At 34.3% G+C, this 21,496-nt stretch overlaps 1 protein-coding gene across 1 annotated transcript; it reads left to right on the plus strand.

Annotated features, from left to right (window-relative positions):
* The first annotated feature begins 4,625 nt into the window (after window positions 1–4,625).
* LOC107025998 (adagio protein 1) lies at window positions 4,626–21,267 on the plus strand. The gene is made up of 2 exons (XM_015226815.2): window positions 4,626–5,186; window positions 19,544–21,267. The coding sequence occupies exons 1-2, from the start codon at window positions 4,915–4,917 to the stop codon at window positions 21,156–21,158; spliced, it is 1,887 nt and encodes a 628-aa protein (XP_015082301.1). The 5' UTR covers window positions 4,626–4,914; the 3' UTR covers window positions 21,159–21,267.
* The last annotated feature ends 229 nt before the right edge of the window (window positions 21,268–21,496 follow it).

Raw genomic sequence — 21,496 nt, forward strand, 5'->3', positions numbered from 1 at the left:
AATAAAATAAAATGAATTTATGGGGCCATAAACAAAACTTTTTGTGAATCTTAAAAAGGATGACTGGATTCTTCTAGAAATTATTTTGACCACTAATAATGCAATTATAAATTTATAACTTTGCCCATAAATAATGTTTAAATTACAAAATTACCATTGATCGTCCTAATCATGGCTCTTCTATATAATAGAAATTAAAGAAGCAGACCTGAAGAGGCGAATTAAGTGAGAGGGTAATTTCTAGAATCTAGAATGAAGATACATGTGAGATGATAGAATATTTAATTCTAGAATTATGTCGGTTTGTGGTGCAATAAATCAACAAACGATTTGAATTGTCAAGAGTATGTATAAATATTTTTTTACATTTTACAATTAAACAAGTATAAACTAATTTTTAAAATAAAATAAAATAAAATTGTGGGGCCACAAACAAAATTTTTTGTGACTCTTAAAAAGGATGATTGGATTCTGCTAGAAATTTTTTGACCACTAATAATGCAATTATAAATTTATAACTTTGGCAATAAATAATGTTTAAATTACAAAATTACCATTGGTCGTCCTAATCATGACTCTTCTATATAATAGAATATATATGAGATGATAAAATATTTAATTCTAGAATTATATCGGTTTGTGGTGCAATAAATCAACGAACGATTTGAATTATCAAGAGTATTTATAAATATTTTTTTATATTATTATTACAATTAAACAAATATAAACTAATTTTTTTAAAAATAAAATAAAATGAATTTATGGGGCCATAAACAAAACTTTTTGTGAATCTTAAAAAGGATGATTGGATTCTTCTAGAAATTATTTTGACCACTAATAATGCAATTATAAATTTGTAACTTTACCCATAAATAATGTTTAAAATACAAAATTACCATTGATCTTCCTAATCATGGCTCTTCTATATAATAGAAATTAAAGAAGCAGACCTGAAGAGGCGAATTAAGTGAGAGGGTAATTTTTAGAATCTAGAATGAAGATATATGTGAGATGATAGATAAATTCTAGAATTATGTCGGTTTGTGGTGCAATAAATCAACAAACGATTTGAATTATCAAGAGTATGTATAAATATTTTTTTACATTATTTTTATAATTAAACAAGTATAAACTAATTTTTAAAATAAAATAAAATGAATTTGTGGGGCCACAAACAAAATTTTTTGTGACTATTAAAAAGGATGATTGGATTCTTCTAGAAATTATTTTGACCACTAATAATGTAGTTATAAATTTATAACTTTGGCTATAAATAATGTTTAAATTACAAAATTACCATTAGTCGTCCTAATCATAACTCTTCTATATAATAGAAATAGAAATATAAGCGGGTACTAAAGTAGGTTATGGATGACATGCCTGCTTCTAGCAGGGTCATTTCTGGTATTTTATATTTTCTTTGGCTTTAAAAGCATTCTATCTTGTTGCTTTACCATTCTGTTTTGTTTTTACAACACTCTATAGAATATTATAAGAAATTCAAAGTACTGCCCCAATTTATATGACAATTTTTATTTTTTAAGAGTCAAATAGTTTAATTTGATTGAAAATTTATGCATTAAATCTTTCATTTTTTGAATTAAATTTATATATTTGTAAACTACGTAAAAAGTATTGTAAGTCTCAATAATTGATAGTTCGTAATGTTTAAAAGATTTATGAAAAATTATAGTAAAAGAATAGCTTGTTCAAAACAAAAAGTATGTTAAATATATCAAATATTTTTTAATATTATGATCTTAAATTTGCTATGTGAAAAATTAAAATTAAAAATTGTTAAATAAGAAAAACGTCATTTTTAAGTGAACTAAAAATATTTAGATTACATAAATTGAAATGGATGAAACAATTTTAAGAATGAAATATATATTACATCATTATAAGGGGAACTTTCACATATAGCCACTTAAAAATAATTAATTACTCTCTATAGCTATAGTTTGATAATTACAAGTTGTAGCTACATGTTATTTGGAGGAGAGAGGCGAGCGAGACTGGGAGAGAGAGGAGAGAGGCGAGAGAGAGGGGGAAAAGAGTGGGAGAAAGGTGAATTGTATATGTATATAGGCTAAAAAATTGTATATTATACATATTTATTTGTATATCCTGGCGAATTATACATATACAAACATGACTAATTATACAAACTCAAAGTCAGCTCACGTAATTAATGTATAATGTTAGTCGTGAGTGTTAATTATAGAAAATTATAGCAAAGATGAGTAATTAAATATATAATTTTGCTTATCAACGTAATTTTCTCATATTATAAAGAAAGAGAAATAGTATTTGCTCTATATAGAGAATGGTAGGAGCAGGCACCTCAGGGTTTGACGTGCCTATTTCTAGTGAAGGACATTTATGTAAGTCTTACTATTTCAATTGTTTTATTTTATTTTTGAATATTTAAATTTTAAAGATATCAAGGATATTTATGTAAGTCTTACTATTTTAATTATTTTATTTTATTTTTCAATATTTAAATTTTGAAAGATATATAATTTATATTTGATTGATTTTCAAAAATTTATCGGTACCACAAAAATTGAAACAAAATAAGTAACTAATATTATTTGAAAATGATTAATAACTTTAATAAATTGGGATATAAAGAGTAATATTTGTTATTTTAAAATTATGTAAAAATTACTATAAAATAATTAATAATTTGGAATATGTAAAAATCATAATTTTAAAAATAATTTTTAATGGACCCTTGTATTTGTATTAGTTTGTATTCTGGATGTTGATGCTTAATCATTTGTCATCTGAACCGTTAGACTCAATAAAAATGAGACTATTAAGCTCCTCCAACCATGCGTAATGTCATGTCATAATTATATAATAAAACGTAAAATAATAAAATATTAATTTATTCTTTAAAGTAAAACTCCATACATCCGATTCTCCCTATCTTCCTGTTCATAGCTGAAATCTATCAGAGAAAGTCATTGTCGCCATTATCATCACTTTTGCTGGCGAAATTGCATATACTCTCTCCCTCACCTGTCTTCATCTCTGTAGCACATAATTACCATTTTCATTTCCTCCTCCAATATCCACAAAACCAACAACCTAAGTCACCACACCACCGGATCTAGCCGAAAAATCTCTTCGCTGTCATGACCTCGCACCCTCACCCACCTCATTCTCCTCTTTACTGACTAGTGTCGCCTCTCTCTCTCACTCTATTGCAAAACAATGGTCTCTGGCGTGCACCACCGCGCCACTTCTCTCTCACTCCACTACGATTCATTGGTCTCCGATGAGTACCACCAGCATCGTTTTCTTCGTCAGCGTGAATCAGCAGAATCAAGATATGCCCAAGATCTAGTAAGTTGATGTCAATAGATTGCGGAGAAGAAAAAAAAGGGTTGGGTATGAGATGAAAATGGTTGAAAAGAACGGGATAGTGGGCAAAGAAGAAAAGTTTTTTAATTAATTGTTTCTAAAAAAATTATTTCTTTTATAATTTTAATATTTTTTAACCCAAAAGTTTCATTCACTCGCGCGCCTTAATAGGCATGTAGTTACATACTTTTGTCAACTTAGACATTCTAATGCCACATAAGCTTAGTCCAAAGTCGGAGCTAGCATTCTGTTAAACTTAACCCCCTTCGGCAGAAATATTACTATTTATATTTGGTTAAAATTATTTTTTATGTAAATATAGTAGATATCGAACCCCCATTAGTTGATTTGCTTGTTTAGTTCTTCAGATTTTGAACTCCCTTATTAAAAATCCTAACTCCTTCACTGATTTTTGTTAAGTTGTGTTTGGTTAACTCGTTCACTGATTTTTGTTAAGTTGTGTTTTGTTGAGTCTATGAGTTCAATAGACAAATGATTAAGTAGAAGGGTCCTAAATATGGACGAATACAAGTACAAGTGTCCACAAAAACCTTTTGCCCACACATTTAAGTAGGCGTTTGGTCATGCAATATCATATCATGATATGAAATCGTGAGACGGAATCAGCGTTTGGACATGTGATTTTACACTGATTCCATATGATGAGATGTGATTTCATATTGTCCAAAAATCCTGATATGAAAATTTCATATCACAATTTGAGATATTTTTACAAAAATTGACACACGAATTTATATTTTGTTAAAACAACCCACATTTATATCTACTATCCATTTATTTCATATATAAATAAAAATTTATAATCACATCATTACTTTATAAAAATTATTATTCTCATCAACATATAGTCACTTTAACTCACACCAACCAATTATTGAGTAATAAAGTAATAGTGTTGGTCCGTCTTCTCGATTACATGATCGAGAAATACAAGTTCAATGTGCGAAAGTTGTGCGTACTATATGGGAGGATTATATTAAAGACTAGCACACTACAATTTATGTTTAATTTCATATCGCATGTCCAAACAAAATTTTAGTTTCATCTCATAATTCCATAATATGATATCATATAATAATTTTATTTCACGTTACTATACCGCATAATCAAATAAATTTTAAAATTAAAAAATAACATATATAGAATTTGTGATGACACGAATTTTCGTATATCTAGAAGGAGTAATTAATGAAGGATGGCTTATTGGGTAAAAAGCTAACATAACACGAAAAATCCCCAAAACCGAAGATTTTTTTTTTGCCGATATCATCCAAAGGCGGTGAATACACGCCTTGCACATTCTTCTTTCATTTCCGGATCGGTCTGTTTTATTCTTCAAAACTCACACAATTTCGCCAACCACTCATTTTATTTCTTCATAAAAACCCTAAAAACACAATCGAACCCCAAAAATTGGTGTTGAAAGGAAGAGTAACGATTTGGTTTTGAATTCAAGTTCAAATTCAGAGCATGGGGTGAAGAAGATTAGAAGAAGAAGATATACAGGTGACGAATTTCGTGATGGAGTGGGATAGCAATTCGGATTTGAGTGGAGAAGAAGAAGATGTCGTTATTGAAGAAGAAGAAGTTGAGGATGAATTAGAGGAACTAGGGTTTATGTTGAGTGGTGGTGGTTCAACTTTGCCTTTCCCTATTGACTCGCTTTTGCAACCTGCACCTTGTGGTTTTGTTGTTAGCGATGTTTTTGAGCCTGACCATCCCATTATATATGTCAATTCTGTTTTTGAGATGGTTACTGGTTACCGTGCTGAAGAAGTCCTTGGCCAAAACTGGTAAACTTTTTCTCGCTATTCTCTTTGATTTTAATAGAATTATACCTACTGAAAAATACAAACACCTGATTATGATTGGATCTACATATTGGAGGGGAATTTTTGTGTTTGTTGCCCATTGTATATTGATTTAGCATTTTGTTTGCAAGTTTGTAGCTCAATCAATCATGTTTTGCCTAACTAAAGGCACAACGCAGGTATCAACCTATGTAACTGAGTTTAGGTTGGGTTTGTTTGGATAAGGATAAGTTACCGGTTAAAGTGTAGGGTGGGATGATAAACCAATTACGGTGGAATGAAGTAATATGTGGTTCATTGATTAATTTTATTGGGATAAGTATTAAGATTGTATCCCTAAAAGAGATAACTTTAGGTTCCTTGAACATTTACCAGCTATCTCAGTATGCACTGGTTTGACTTTTTAGTTATTTGATGGAACTGTTTTGACTTTTCTTTGGGAAATATTTCCTTATCTCCTGCCCTGTATAAAGTAACCTTGCCAGTCTTTCGTTTGAGGTTGTGCGAAACTGGTTCTCCAACGGTTTAATTTATTCCTTCTTTATTATTATTATTTGGTTTATACTTTTGTTATGAAGAATCAGCCAAGACGGTAGGGATATTGGATGCAAGGGTGAAACTAACGTTGTTTCTTTTGTCCTCCTTTTGTTTTGTTGGAATTCGGGAAGTAAAATTTAGTTAAAAAGTGTAATAGATGTCTTATTGTGTAGCAACAGCTGCTTATATGAGAAAGGATGGTTATATTTTCTCGGCTTACAAAAATGAAGGATGTATTGCAGACTTGGTATTGTCACATCTGAGAATTTTAAAGGGAAAATGTGACAAAAAAGAGAATGAAGCAATTCTGATCAATGGCAAAGGGAAAATGGAAAATACCTCACCTTTTTGTGAATGTTTCAATGCCTGATTCCTGTTCTTTCTGTCTGCATACCAGGAAGAATCACATGCTTGTTATGGTCTTAAACAAAAGGTTCCTAGAATTCTTGTTGTCCTGTGTTAGGATCATATCCTTGGACATTCATTCCAGGTGCTGTTCAGCTCTAAAAAGCTCCTTTGTTCTTTTAGTATCACTTATTCAAAAAGTTAAAAGGGGAAAATTTAGAGAACTTTTGAGTATTATGATACGTATAGGTGATTCATCACTCCCTGGTTTTGAATTTCAGACTGTGTGATGTTATCTTTCATCGTGTCCCCTATTTGCTGAAGAATTGAGTTCAATGATGCAATATGAGTGGTGAAAAAACTAGTTTTATGGTAGTATCAAGTTCGACTTCAGGAAATTAAGAAGGCAACGTTTTCGTCCATACCTTCCAAAGTAGATATACTCTTTAAGTCTTGTGCTCTAATCTTGCTAAGTCAATTTGATTGGGGAAATCGTATTGCTGCAGCGTGGTAGAGCCTTAGGCTAGAAGTTTCCATTGTAAGCACAAGCTAATTTGAAATTTCTACCGATAATAGATCCTTTTGAACATCTGACATTAAGCTAGTAGCAAGTCCCCATCCCTGCATACTCTCCACTTGTGTTTATTTACATCAAATACATAAAATAAAATGGAACGTATAAAATAAATACACACAAACACTGAGAAACAACCTCCTATGTTCATTTTATATTAGCCAAAACTTGCTCTTGCTCATCTTCTGGATCCTCCTACATATTACTGTTTCTTCTGCTGTTTTCATTGCAAACCAAGCAATATTAAGTAGCAAGGATGCAATCCTATGTAGAAAGATCTGGTCAGTGTTCTCTTCACTCTCCTTACACATTCTACCACCAACTCACTATAGCTCTCCGCTTTGATGTTCTTCCGTCGATTGGCATTCCTTACAACACATCACATGAAGAAATTGATCTTTGTCGTTGCTATCCTGCGCNTCTCTTCACTCTCCTTACACATTCTACCACCAACTCACTATAGCTCTCCGCTTTGATGTTCTTCCGTCGATTGGCATTCCTTACAACACATCACATGAAGAAATTGATCTTTGTCGTTGCTATCCTGCGCCAGACTTTCTTTCTAACCTTTCTTGTACTGCAATGCCGAATTCCTTATTCCTCTCCCATTACAGATTCTATCATCCCCATCATTCCCTCCGTTTCTTGGTATAAGTATTATCACTTCTCGATCTTGTATCATGTATGACCCTTCTAAAGGTGGAGAAGTTCTTTTTGATTTGAGATTAGGAGATACTAGCAAAGTGGGACATTGCAGGATATCAAAGGTTGGTAGATTGCTGCACAAACAATTTACTACACATGGTAGTCATGATTTACTGAGATGAGGGGTGGGAAACAATGGTGTATTTTTTGTGAGTCCTCTTAGGAGAAGGTCCTAGTAAAGGAGTCATTTTTCCCACTAGAGTATCGAGAAATTCAAGGGAGTGATTCTTGACTGTTGGGAATTTGATGGAGAGAAAGATAATATATGCCAGTGTTTCATGTGCCAAAGTTTAGGTGATATGTGGATAATCTACTTTTACATTGCAAGGTAGCTTCACACTTGTGGTGGGACATCCCGAGATAGCTTGGTCTTCAGTGGGTGATTCCATGCAATGTAAAGGAAGCCAATGTTCAGTTGGACACTCAGTAGTCGGGAGAGAAGACATGGCGTGGGATGTGGCTCATCTAGCACTTACCAGTCTAGAGGGAGAGAAAAAGGATAACTTGTGAAGGAGTAGAAAATTATTTTGTACACTTGAGGAGTAGCCTCTTATCCTCATTTTAGAAAATGATTTTGTGAAGTGTGAAGGAAGCTGTGCCTTTTGTATACCTGCAAGATTCCTATTTGTATAGAAGATTGGTTGACTTTTGTAGAAAATCGCATGCTTTTTGTAAGTGTTTTTTTTGTGTCCTTCGTGAATAATTTTTTTGGTCATAAAAAGATCGCATACAGTAGGCTCTTTAACCATCTGTCACCTCAAAACTTTGGAAAAGACATAAATGATGACTTCTTTTAGGCCCCACATACATTTTCAAAATTTCTAATGTGGAGCTAATGTTTAAAGTACCCTTTGGCCTAATTTCCAATGCATTTAAGTTCTTCTAATGGTAGTTCCGCACTTGAAAATATGCTTATTTAAAAAAACCATAGCTCCAAACATGGTGTATGTATCTCGTTGCAATAGGCAAAAATGCGATCACCACGTAAAATGCTATAATGGAGCTAACCTGTAATATTATTGATTTTCAACCACCTAAAATAAGTTCATATACGAATCTCGAGGAAATGTCATTTCAGTGCAAAGGATACAAAGTGAAAGAAGAACCGTGAAGTTTCAGTTTCAAATCTAAGCAGAGACGGGAAAAGCTATGTGATGTCTTCCAATCTGCCTATATCTTGGTTGGCAGAGTTACCTAGGAATTCCTGGACAGGTGAGAGGAAGCAGGTATCTGGTTGAATAGCCTCGGTGTAAGAAAGTTGGATCGACGCTGCCATCATTAAAATAGTCACTTTGATGGAGTAAATGCCTCAGAAGTACGTTCATCCTAAAACAAGATTGACTAAGCAAATAGCCCACTACCAAGGCTCCATCCCGCCTAGGCTGTAATGATCATGGACTTAACTTTTGGTGGTTATTGTTTGTTGAGGTGGAGATGGCATAGTGGGGATCACATGATGTGTTTTTGTACATTCTAAGTGGTGTGCTGGGCCTCATATTTCTTAAATATTGCAGTTAAGACGTTTTGGCTCGTCTAGATCTAATTGATGGCTGAGAGCCCAAATGGAAATATTGAGGGTGACACATAAATTCCGATCTTGTCTTTCCACATGGGAAGTTTTTGTATGTTGTTTCTGGTGTTAACTCTTGGCAAAAAATATAGCAGATGATGTTTCAATTAATTTAGCTTGGATCATCACACAGATATACCAGCTTGCATCATATCTCTGGAGGGGAGGGTGTTCTTGTATATTTTGGTAGTGCAATCAGCGCGGAAAACTATTAATTCTCAACAGATTATTTGATTGGATTGTCGGTAATAGTATTGGAGTGTAAGCGAATTGCACAGATAAGCACGGGTGCCTCTGCAAAGTTATATTTAATGTGGAGATGCTTATGTAGTTTTCTGCTTCTTCTTTAACTTAATCCAGAAAATAGTTTGATGTTGCTTCAGCATTTGGTACTCACCCTCAATAAATGGGAAGGAAATGATAGCTATAGATAGCAGCTGGTGATTTGTTTCATCCTAGTTGTGCTACACATTAAGAGATGAACATGAGATCAAAATCAGATGGTTGAAATGTAGAAGCAGAGTATTACTACCAGCGTGTTCTGTGTAGAAGGATACGTACTAAAGTAAAAGGTAAGTTTTATGATTCAATTTTAAGACCGTCAATGTTGAGCTGCTGAAATCCGACCAATTGCAAGGAGTGTTGTAGATATGCACACTGCACTGAATGGACACCATACAAGGTCAGACAAGATTAAATCCCATGTTCACCTGAAGGTGCAAGTACCACCATCACATTAGGATAAAATGAGAGAAAGGTTACTTAAGATGGTTTGGTCATCTATTGAGATCCATGCAGACTTGCGAGAAATAGGACATACTAAAAGAAGATCTATATGGACATTAACAATTAGTTGGGAATATGTTAGTATGTTCATATTGGGTCCTTTTTGTTCATGTAGTCCTTCAGTTTTCAGAGATTTTATGCTAGTAGAAAATATAGAGTATTTCTTGCGCTCTTAATTTATTTTTATTCTGCATAATCTTTTGGCCTCAAATGAATTCAAATGGAAATCATGGTTGATATGAATTCATATAGCCGACACCAACTTGTTTTGGATTGACGCATACTTATTATTGGTGCAAGAAACTAACAGGGGATCTAGGGCTTTTGATTTACCTAAGGCCAACCATCCTACACGTGCTTCTCATGAATATCTAAGAGGCTTGGCCCTGTCATCTGTCTTCAAGTAAGCACCTAAGATGAAATAGAACGGACTTGCCATGAAAAGAAATATGTAGATACAACTATCGAACTTGAGAAAACTATCGTGTCTGTTTTAGGATTGTATTGTCTAAAGTACCACTTTTTTAACATTGGGTTAACTGTCTGCAACTTTAATTTTCTTTGACTTATTGATCTGCTATGTGAGTATCTTATCATTGTAGCTAAATAAGCACGTCAATAACTAAATTAAGTTTGGGCTTTACTTTTTGCTATGTGAGTATCTTATCATTGCCCTCTCTCTTGCTCTCGTTTTTTACATTTAGTTGCATGTTTGCGATTGTGCTTTTAGGATGTAATCCGGGAGTCAGAAAATAGAAGGGAGTTTTGAGAATATTCATTTTCCCTTTTGGAGTTGTATGAGTAAAATGTGAAGACCGGTCGGGCTGAAAGGGCTCTGGGTATAGTTAGCAGATGCTGAACAAGAGGAGCTTGAAAGATGAGAATTTGAGTTGTTGGGTGAATATATGGGGTCTGGGGAGAAACATTAGGTTTGTTAGTCACTGTAGTTTAAAATGTTTTCCAGCTTGGATAAAGTATGATTAAATTAAGAATACCTGGACACACCCATAATTTTTTGACCTGGTAAATGGAGGTGTCATTAACAAATGCATCCAGTAGATGCTGTAATTTACAAGCTGCAACAAAAAAGAATTAGCTCCGGAAAGTGAGACCGTCTAAATGCTAATTTAGGAGCTAATAAAATAAAAATAACTGAACAGAATTATTTACAGTATGATGGACACTCTAGTAAAAAATGTTTTGAGAGTCGTCTACATTTCGCTAGCATTTGGCCTTAGATTCCCTAATTTTTTTGGGAAACTAGATTTGGGTGAAGTTTGTATTGAAGTTTCAACATGTATTTGGCCATAGTTTTTGGTAACATATTTCACTTTTTTATAAACAAAGCATTACATGATTTATACCCATAAATTTGACACAATTATCATTTTTAGTTCAGAGAAGGGTCAAAAATGCCTTTCAACTATGTGAAATGAACAAAATTGCCATCCGTTTATAGTTCGATCCAAAATTGCCCTTGTCGTCAACACTTTGGTCCAAAAATGCACTTGTTAATAGTTTGGTTCAGAAATGCCCCTATTGTTACTACATGGGTCAAACATGCCATCTTTTTTTAATACACACCTTGTTTCTGATAAAGAAATTACTTTTTAAAGAACCCAATTTTTGTTTTCTTTCTTTTAAACTCACTTAGACTAATGAAAATGATGGAATTTTTTTTTATTTTATCAATCAGAATAGAATAACTTAATGTACCCTTTTAACGGATAATATATGCCATATAGATAATATCATAGTAANTTATTTTATCAATCAGAATAGAATAACTTAATGTACCCTTTTAACGGATAATATATGCCATATAGATAATATCATAGTAAATCCATAATTAATTTTCATTTAGATAACGATAAAAAAAATATTATAATAATGTCATCTTTCTAAAAAAAATTTATAATAAATTAAGAACTATTTTTGTTTTTATTTTTTTCCAATGTAAAGTAGGATAAACATTTGTTAAAAAGATAATTATTAGAAAAAAATGTGTGTAAAAAGAAAATAAATAATATACTTATTTGAAAATTGGCATTTTTTGATTACTTAAGTAACAATAAGGGCATTTTTGGATAGAACTATAAACAGAGTGCATTTTGGTTCATTTCACAAAGTTTAACGAAAATCCATTATCCTAAAATCATAACACGATATTTAATGAATAGTACTAATAACACAATTACTATCTACTACAATTCATCAAATTACAATTAGTCAGGAAAATCCATCGACACAAAAGAAATACATAATAACAATGGTAGTAACTAGCTATTCTTTAATATAATCTTCCCACATTCTATGAACAATCTCTTCACAACAAGCATGCATCGCCTTATCAGGAATGCTTTTATGAGGGGAAAAGGTAGATAGAACTAGTTTGAATCATAAGTAGTAGACTTCTTTCATCAAATACAAAAATTTGTGGGTAAGTTCCAAAATTTTAAAAGAACTCAACAACTTTTTTACCCCAAAATCAGTAGTTTTGAAAGATTTTGGCATTTTTGTTTTTTCTTGCCAAAATAATTTCTCCAAACTAGACAAATTTTGCCCATTTTTTCCCCATAAAGTGCTTGCAATGTCTGTTGCCTAACATACTTGAAGGTTGGTAGGAGATGTAACTGGAACTACACCAACGTCCTGGATTTGGAAGCCAATAATTATTATGTAATAACATGAAATGAAAGGTAAGATCTTGTTCCTGGTTAAGATTGCCCCATACGCAGTACATCAATTTGTTTCTTTCCTTGATTTGTGCATGTTGAACTTTGTTGAACATGTACATCTTTTTTTGATAAGATAAAGGTTTATTGACGATAGTACGAAGAAGGTACCAAAACCAAAAGTTACAAAAGACTGCTGGGATATCCATACAGTCATTACAACATTTCGATAGCAGCTCCAAGAACTCCATATATTGATCTATATTATCAAGGAAACTACTTTTACACCACCAAAACAAATTATGTAAACACTTGTTTTTAACTCTTGAAATATGATCTTTTTGCCCATTAAAACAAGCTTTATTTCTTTCTAGCCAGATAGTCCAGAATATGCACAAAGGTATAGTTCTCCAGATTTGCTTCAGAGCTGTGTGTGTTCTTTGGTGCTGCCAACTCTCCAATAATTCCTTCACACGCTGAGGCATGATCTAAGATATCCCACAAATACTGAAGAAAAATTCCCAACATCGTCTAGCTATTCTGCAATGCAAAAGAAGGTGATCCACAGTCTCCAAATCTTCTTCACAGAAGTAACATCTATTGCTTAGTGCAAAACCCTTTTTCTGAAGATTATCCTGTGTAAAGCAAGCTCCTCATGCTGCAATTCAACCAAAACAAGCTACCTTTATAAGTGCTTTAGTCCTCCAAATCCCTTTCGAAGGCCAACTAGTATCCCAAAATCTCGTTTGCTTCATTAGAAGGCTCTAGCACTTTTAACTGAGAAGGTTCTATCATTACATGTATATAAATACTTCTAGCGTTGATATATCTCGATAGAAGTCAAGTGATTGAAATATATATGTGTTTGATTTTTATTTAGGTCCTATTAGTTAGAAATAATGTGGAGATAATCTTCTTTTGATTGTTCATAATGTGGAGATAACCTTTTTATGTAATTTGTGATAAGGTTTTGTCTATTAGTTAGAGGTAATCATATTTTTAGTTAGAGAAGTTTTTAGGTAGTCTCATCTTTGTTTTGGTTATAGAGTTCTAGTAATTTGACTTCTAACTAGTTTAGAACTTTACATTTCATAATATAAGACCACTGTGTTGTCTATTTGGAAGACTTTGATATACATGACCTTATATTTATATGGGAAGCCCTTACCCTCAACTTAAAGGTGGCAAATGTTGATTTTGTCCACTTTGTTTGTTTGGAACTCCCTTGCCTAACATTTTTTATCTGAGGTGAAGAGTCCTTTCTACTAGGCTATACCTCCTTTGTCTTGAATAACACGACTTTTGAGTAGTACCTTACGGCTTACTCTTTTTTTCTTCTTTCTTCTTTCTTTTTTGTTCTCTCCATTCTTCTCGCGTTTCTCCATTCTCTGCTACATTAGTTTGGTATCAAAAGCTCAAGTCCAATTCACTTTTAACACCCATTACTGATGAAACTCATATGTCTACTACCAGAAATGATCCATTTTTCAGTTCTCAAATGACATCTTCTTTTCATTCAAGTACAACGAAGTTATAGTAAGGAAGCTTGACAACAACAAAAAAAATTAGTAAGCAAGTTTGATTCCTCATTCTTTTGATTTAGGAGGCGTTTAAATAATTGGGAGATAGAGAGGGTAGCCCTGTTACTGGGAAAAATAGGGCAAGTTTCTATTAGCAGTACAGAGGTTGATATACCTCTTTGGAAACACAATGGTGACGGGATATTTTCTGTAAAGAGTGCCTACACAAGAGGTTTCCAGGTGACCAATACAAATACTCAATGCAAGTGAAATTATTTTTGGAAAAGCAGCATTCCTACCAAAGTTATGTGCTTCACTTGGTTGGTTATCAAAAGGGCCTGCCTTACCCAAGAAGTGCTACAGAAGAAGAGAATTGGTTTCTAGGTGTTTTCTGTGTATGGTGACTGAGGAGACAAACAAGCACCTTTTTTTGCACTGCAAGTACGCTGCTCAGTTGTGGAATTTGTTTCTCAACATTACTGGCTATAGCTGAGCCATGCCTGAGCATACATCAGACCTTCTTAGCTGCTGGATCAGAAGAGGGGAAATACGAGCCAAAAGAGATGGCGGAGATTGATTCCCTCATGTATGTGGTGGTCAGTATGGAGGGAGAGAAATGCCAGATATTTCAAAGATAGGTCCAATCCCATCGTAAAGTCAAATGGAATTATATTGTATCTTTACTCTTTTGGTGTAAACAATTATGTATAGAAGATACTATTCAGAGCGTAACCATGTTACATGAGACATTAGTGTAAATCAAATTCAATCTACTCTAAGTTGGCAGTTCAGATCAACTTCTTCTATGGGAGGATAATTGCTTGGTGCTACGTGGACAAAGGAGACTAGTAGTCTTAGAACCTTTTTTGGATTGACTATTGGCTTATAAGCCAAAATTCATAAGTTAGATCCTAACTTATGGCTTTTGTCGTTTTTTTTAAAAAAAAATCATTTTAGTTTAAAATCAAGTGCTTATAAGTACTTCTTTGGTTTTACCCTAACACTAAAAAATGCTGAAAAACTATTTTGGCTTAAAAGGACTTAAAAATAAGTCAATTTAAGCAGGCTCTTAGTTGTCTAGGCTTGTTTGCTCCAATTGAAAGAGAGTTGTCTATTTCAATAGAGAAATAATTTTTTTTTTCTAAAGGGTAAATAGGTCTATAAATGTGGAAGACCTCATATATAAGATGTAGCCCAAAAGTACCCTTACACAATAAAAACAAATGCAATGTCAGTATGTTTAATATTTTTTAATATTCTTTTGGTTTTAGAAAACAGAGATGATCTTATCCATTTGGTTGATAATAAGGTTTTATTTATTATTTTGGGGGTAATAATGACTTCTAGTTCTTTCTCCAAAAAAAATATGACTTCTAGTTAGAGAAATTGTTTTGTCTGATATATTTTTTTTTTTGTCAAGACATAGTTCTCCTAGTTTTTAAGACTTTTAACTTGTTTGTAATTTACTATCCTATAAATAAAACCATTAAGTACTTTGGTTAGGAAACTTGAATACCACTCGACATGTTGATGAATAATGCCTATTAACTTTAGTTCTCTCTAATTCTCTTCCCATGCCCTATATAGGCTAAATTAGCTTATTAATGTGGAAAACCTCGTATATCAACCGTAGCCTGAAATGTAAAGAGCCTTGCGCTATTAAAATAAATGCAATATTATTAGTTTTAATATGTTTTAGTATACTTTTGGTTTTAAAATGAATAGGATCATTTTGTTAGGCATATAACACTACTATATATGACCTAGAGAGGCGAGCATGGGTTCACGTGAACCAAAAGAATACTAAAACATATTTAAAATGAATTAGTTTTGTTTTAGTTTTTTTTTTTTTTTGGTTAGACATATAATTCTCCTAGTTTTAAAAACAACTATCCTAATAAAACCATTATGTACTTTGGTTAGAGAACTTGAATAACAACTGACATGATGATGAATACTACCTTCTAAATTTTTCTCTCTAATTCTCTTCTCGTCCCTATATTATCATTCTGGCGTTGTTCTCTACACCTTGACTTATTTTCCGCAGTTTTTTGTCTTCCTTTACTCTTGTCCGCCTAAATCAGTATCTTTTGCGTGCTTTCATGTCTCATATTAGGTGTTGTCAGGCTTTGCATGCAAGAATAAATTGGAGATGTGTGTTGTATTGTGATCACATAGTTGTAATAGCTAGAAAGCTTAGAAGCTGCAGCACTTTAGTTCCAATAGTTTCTATAGCTTGAATTTTATTTTTGTAAGCTTGAGATCAGCTCAATCATGGGAGAAGGGGTAGACTGAGAGGTTAATGCAGTTGNCATGTTGATGAATAATGCCTATTAACTTTAGTTCTCTCTAATTCTCTTCCCATGCCCTATATAGGCTAAATTAGCTTATTAATGTGGAAAACCTCGTATATCAACCGTAGCCTGAAATGTAAAGAGCCTTGCGCTATTAAAATAAATGCAATATTATTAGTTTTAATATGTTTTAGTATACTTTTGGTTTTAAAATGAATAGGATCATTTTGTTAGGCATATAACACTACTATATATGACCTAGAGAGGCGAGCATGGGTTCACGTGAACCAAAAGAATACTAAAACATATTTAAAATGAATTAGTTTTGTTTTAGTTTTTTTTTTTTTTTGGTTAGACATATAATTCTCCTAGTTTTAAAAACAACTATCCTAATAAAACCATTATGTACTTTGGTTAGAGAACTTGAATAACAACTGACATGATGATGAATACTACCTTCTAAATTTTTCTCTCTAATTCTCTTCTCGTCCCTATATTATCATTCTGGCGTTGTTCTCTACACCTTGACTTATTTTCCGCAGTTTTTTGTCTTCCTTTACTCTTGTCCGCCTAAATCAGTATCTTTTGCGTGCTTTCATGTCTCATATTAGGTGTTGTCAGGCTTTGCATGCAAGAATAAATTGGAGATGTGTGTTGTATTGTGATCACATAGTTGTAATAGCTAGAAAGCTTAGAAGCTGCAGCACTTTAGTTCCAATAGTTTCTATAGCTTGAATTTTATTTTTGTAAGCTTGAGATCAGCTCAATCATGGGAGAAGGGGTAGACTGAGAGGTTAATGCAGTTGTTAGTCTTGTGGTTGAATAAACTTGTGCTGTAGGAAGTCAATTGTAGCCTACACAATCTTGGGAGACCACTGGAGATAGACATTGGGAAAAACTAATGATTAGAGAGTGTTTATTGGGGCAGGATAAGAGGGGGAGGGGGCGAGAGAGTAGGAGAGGTGGGTATTTGGAGGATAGCCAAAGCTTGTTGAGAGTGTAATCGGATGGACAATTTTGGATATAACTGGTTTATACATCTCTGTCTTAAGTTTGGTTCAAATGGCATGGGGGATTCTCTTAATGTTGAGCTGGAGATAAGTTGGACTAGGCTAGCTAACTATTCAGTATTTACATTACCATAGTTGAATCTGCTTTGTATCAGAAGTAATATCTTCAGAATGGGATGTGATGATTGTTTCAAAGAAAAGTTTTTACATCCTCAGATTCCTAATTTCTTATATGATTTTTCTTGGGTTCTGGAGTGAGCTTAATTAAGTCCAAATTTCTCCTGTTGGATTGGTTAATGGTTACAAAAGAAAATAAATGGTACTTAACATTTGAGTAGATAAACAATGGCACATGGTTTTAATTTTTATGTTACTTGTCTTTTTTTTTTAAAAGTCAAATTTTCAATTACCCAGGTCATGTTGTATTCAGAAAAAGGGGGCAGAGAGGGAAGGGGGGGGGGGACTGAACACTGTCAAGCCAAAAGAGGTGGTGATATAATATCTCACCGAAAAAACCAGACAGCACACAAATTACAACAGACTAACTAACTAGCTAATGAAGAAGTTTTGCCTTATCAGCTTTCTTTCTGATGCTAGGCATTTGCTTCTTGTCGAGNCCAGACAGCACACAAATTACAACAGACTAACTAACTAGCTAATGAAGAAGTTTTGCCTTATCAGCTTTCTTTCTGATGCTAGGCATTTGCTTCTTGTCGAGTTGAACCGATCCCTTAGCTTGTCTTGGTAGTTGGTAGCTGGATGAAGGAGTGGAACATGTTACTAGCAGGGGTGTATCTAGAGGGGGTGCCGTGGGTTCACGTGAACCGATGCTCGCCTCTCTAGATCATATATAGTAGTGTTATATGTTTAAGTAAAAATTTAAATATAGATGTGTGAACCCATGTTCAAAGTATCATATAATAATACAATGGTGGTTGGGTGCACCTTTCTAGGTGAGGATTGAAATTGAAATCTTACACTATCTTGTCTTTTTGAATAACACCTCCCCAAGTGGTTATGAGTTACATTTTTGGTGTTTCAACTAATTTTGTTTTCCCTTTGTGTTTGCATCAAAGATTCCTAAAAATTTTAGCCTGGTAAATTTTTTATATAATTAAATTTGAATGTGTATACTAAAATTTAAAACTAGTAGTATTATATATTTTTGACCTATAATTTTTAAATGTTATGGTTCATATTAAGAACCTATAAGTCAACTCGATAAAATTTATATTTAAGATTCATTTTTCGTCATTGTGCACTTACCTTATCAAAATCTTGGATATGCCTCTGGTTACTAGTCTTAAGGTTACAGCCTTGTTACATTGTAGCATTTTTCTGTCATTGTGCACTTACCTTATCAAAATCTTGGATACGCCTCTGGTTACTAGTCTTAAGGTTTCAGCCTTGTTACATTGTAGCATTTTTCTATCTGCCCATTTTCTTGGTTGGTGTTGTTTCCTTCTTTTTCCTCTTTTAGGGGTGTAGGCCAGGGTCATTTCAGAATGAAAGGAATGAGGACATGTTGGTACTAATCCTAGAAATTTGAATCAAGTATGTTATTGTTGGTCTATGAAACTGTATGTGAATGAGTGTTGGGCGGGGTCACCGCGGATCTAGAGAAATTTGATGAAGTTCTTTGATAGAAACTACCAGTGCTATATATTTAAAATATCTTCTTCTATCCCTAGGTTGTCACAGATCATCATTGTAAAAACCAATTATCTGTGGCATCTTGCTTTATATATTTTCTCAGGAACCTGAATCAGGTAAAGCTTTAATCATCCTATGGTTATCGTTCCCCAAACTGAGTTTCTGCTATGAGGAAAATCTGAAAGGGGCTTTCTTGTGTATTTTGATGATATATGTGTTCTCTGCGTTATTCCATCTGTAAAAATACAACTAACTGCTGTCTTCTAGACACCACTGCTAGTCCCTCACATAAAGTAAAAGAAAGGGAGTTTCCATAAAGAAAACGGGGGAAGGAGCATATTTTATTATCCCCAATGAAATAAGAGAAAAATGTTAGGAAGAAGGTATGCTTTGAAAATCAGAAGATATGTGATTTGGAATCACTTGCATAGTGGTGCTACCAGTGTACTTTAGAAACAGCTGTTTAGTGTCATGATTCAGATTTCTATGTGGAAATTCGAGGGCTTATACTGCGGTTCTCAAAATAAAATTTCGAGTAGTTAGGTTTACTGTTTTTATTATTTTGCGTTCTCTTCATAGTTGTGAAGGCCTCTTTATTTTGTGCCGCCATCCTTTATTAACACTTCAAACACTCATTCTAGCTCTTCTGTTTTTTTCTTTCTTTTGCCAGTCGCTTCTTGCAATGTAGAGGCCCATATGCCAAACGAAGACATCCTCTTGTGGACTCAACTGTAATAACAGAAATTAGAAGATGCATTGACCAAGGGATTGAATTTCAAGGCGAACTGTTAAATTTTAGAAAAGATGGATCTCCCTTAATGAATAGACTGCGTTTGACTCCAATATATGGGGATGGTGTAGCGATAACTCACATTCTTGGTATTCAGTACTTTCAGGAAGTAAACATTGATTTGGGTCCACTTCCAGGATCCTTGGTGAAGGAGCCTACAAGACTATTGGATAGGTACCGTTCTAGTCTCTCTCTTTATGGACCAGCCTCAGAAGGAAACCGCTCTAACAATCATGGGGTTTGTGGTATACTGCAGTTGAGTGATGAGGTCCTAGCGCTCAAAATTCTTTCACTGTTGACCCCAAGAGATATTGCATCTGTTGGCTCTGTTTCTACACGACTTCATGAGCTGACAAAAAATGAAGATCTTTGGCGTATGGTCTGTCAGAATGCATGGGGTAGTGAAACAACTCGTGTGTTAGAAGCTGTGCCAGGAGCTAAGAGACTGGGTTGGGGTAGATTGGCTAGAGAATTAACTACTCTAGAAGCCGCAGCTTGGAGGAAGCTAACTGTTGGAGGTACTGTTGAACCTTCTCGTTGCAACTTCAGTGCATGTGCAGTAGGGAACCGTGTTGTACTCTTTGGTGGAGAGGGGGTAAACATGCAACCAATGAATGATACTTTTGTATTAGACTTGAATTCCAGCAATCCAGAGTGGAAATATGTCAAAGTTAGTTCTCCTCCTCCTGGACGTTGGGGGCACACACTCTCTTGTGTGAATGGATCTCATCTTGTTGTGTTTGGTGGATATGGAAGGCAGGGTCTCTTGAATGACGTCTTTGTGCTGGATTTGGATGCCAAACAACCAACATGGCGTGAAATCTCTAGCTTGGCGCCTCCGCTTCCAAGATCTTGGCACAGCTCCTGTACTTTGGATGGGACCAAGTTGATAGTCTCTGGTGGTTGTACAGATTCTGGTGTACTTCTCAGTGATACTTTCCTGCTTGATCTGTCTATAGAGAAGCCTGTGTGGCGTGAGATAGCAGTGACATGGACTCCACCTTCTCGTTTGGGCCACACGCTGTCTGTTTATGGAGGCAGGAAAATTCTTATGTTTGGGGGTCTTGCCAAGAGTGGTCCTGTGCGTTTTCGATCAAGTGATGTGTTTACCTTGGATCTGAGTGAGGAAGAACCCTGCTGGAGATGTGTTACAGGAAGTGGAATGCCTGGTGCGGGAAATCCTGGAGGGCTTGCTCCTTCCCCAAGGCTTGATCATGTGGCATTAAGTCTCCCTGGTGGCAGAGTTCTGGTCTTTGGTGGGTCCATTACTTCTGGTCTCCACTCAGGATCACAGCTCTACATTTTGGATCCAACTGAAGAGAAGCCAACATGGAGGATATTGAATGTGACTGGTCGGGCTCCAAGTATTGCTTGGGGACATAATACATGTGTTGTTGGCGGAACTAGAGCTATAGTCATCGGAGGTCAAACTGGGGAAGACTGGATGCTCGGTGAGTTGCATGAACTCTCTTTAGCAAGCTCTGTTGTTGTATGAATAAAAGAAAGGTAATAATCAAGAGCAGGTGTTGTACTGAAAATTTTGCCTCAAGAAATAAGGAATTCCCGAGCAAACTATTGCAGTGCGGTTTTGGCATTGCACCAAATGCATAGTTGATTAGCTTGTTTATTCTTGTATGGTCCTGTTGAGAGCTTAATTTTGCAAGGTTTGCATGGAATGATTTCGCTTGATGCACTTGAATATTCCCCCACCTAGGTGTAGAGCTTGATAGATGAGTAGGTTATTATTATTATTATGTCTTCTTAGGTTAGTTTGTATTGTGTATGGATATGTGTGTTGTTCAAGCCCTGTAATTTGAACCCCTTTGGGAGAAC

The sequence above is a fragment of the Solanum pennellii genome, chromosome 7 (genome assembly GCF_001406875.1).
Source record: "Solanum pennellii chromosome 7, SPENNV200".
In the NCBI taxonomy this organism is placed as follows: Eukaryota; Viridiplantae; Streptophyta; class Magnoliopsida; order Solanales; family Solanaceae; genus Solanum; species Solanum pennellii.

What these genes read in the sequence shown, in the direction of transcription:
- LOC107025998 (XM_015226815.2), top strand. Translation starts at nt 4,915, where the DNA reads ATGGAGTGGGATAGCAATTCGGATTTGAGTGGAGAAGAAGAAGATGTC. An exon ending in GAAGTCCTTGGCCAAAACTG is followed by an intron (nt 5,187 to 19,543) that starts GTAAACTTTTTC and finishes TTCTTTTGCCAG; the next exon opens with TCGCTTCTTGCAATGTAGAG.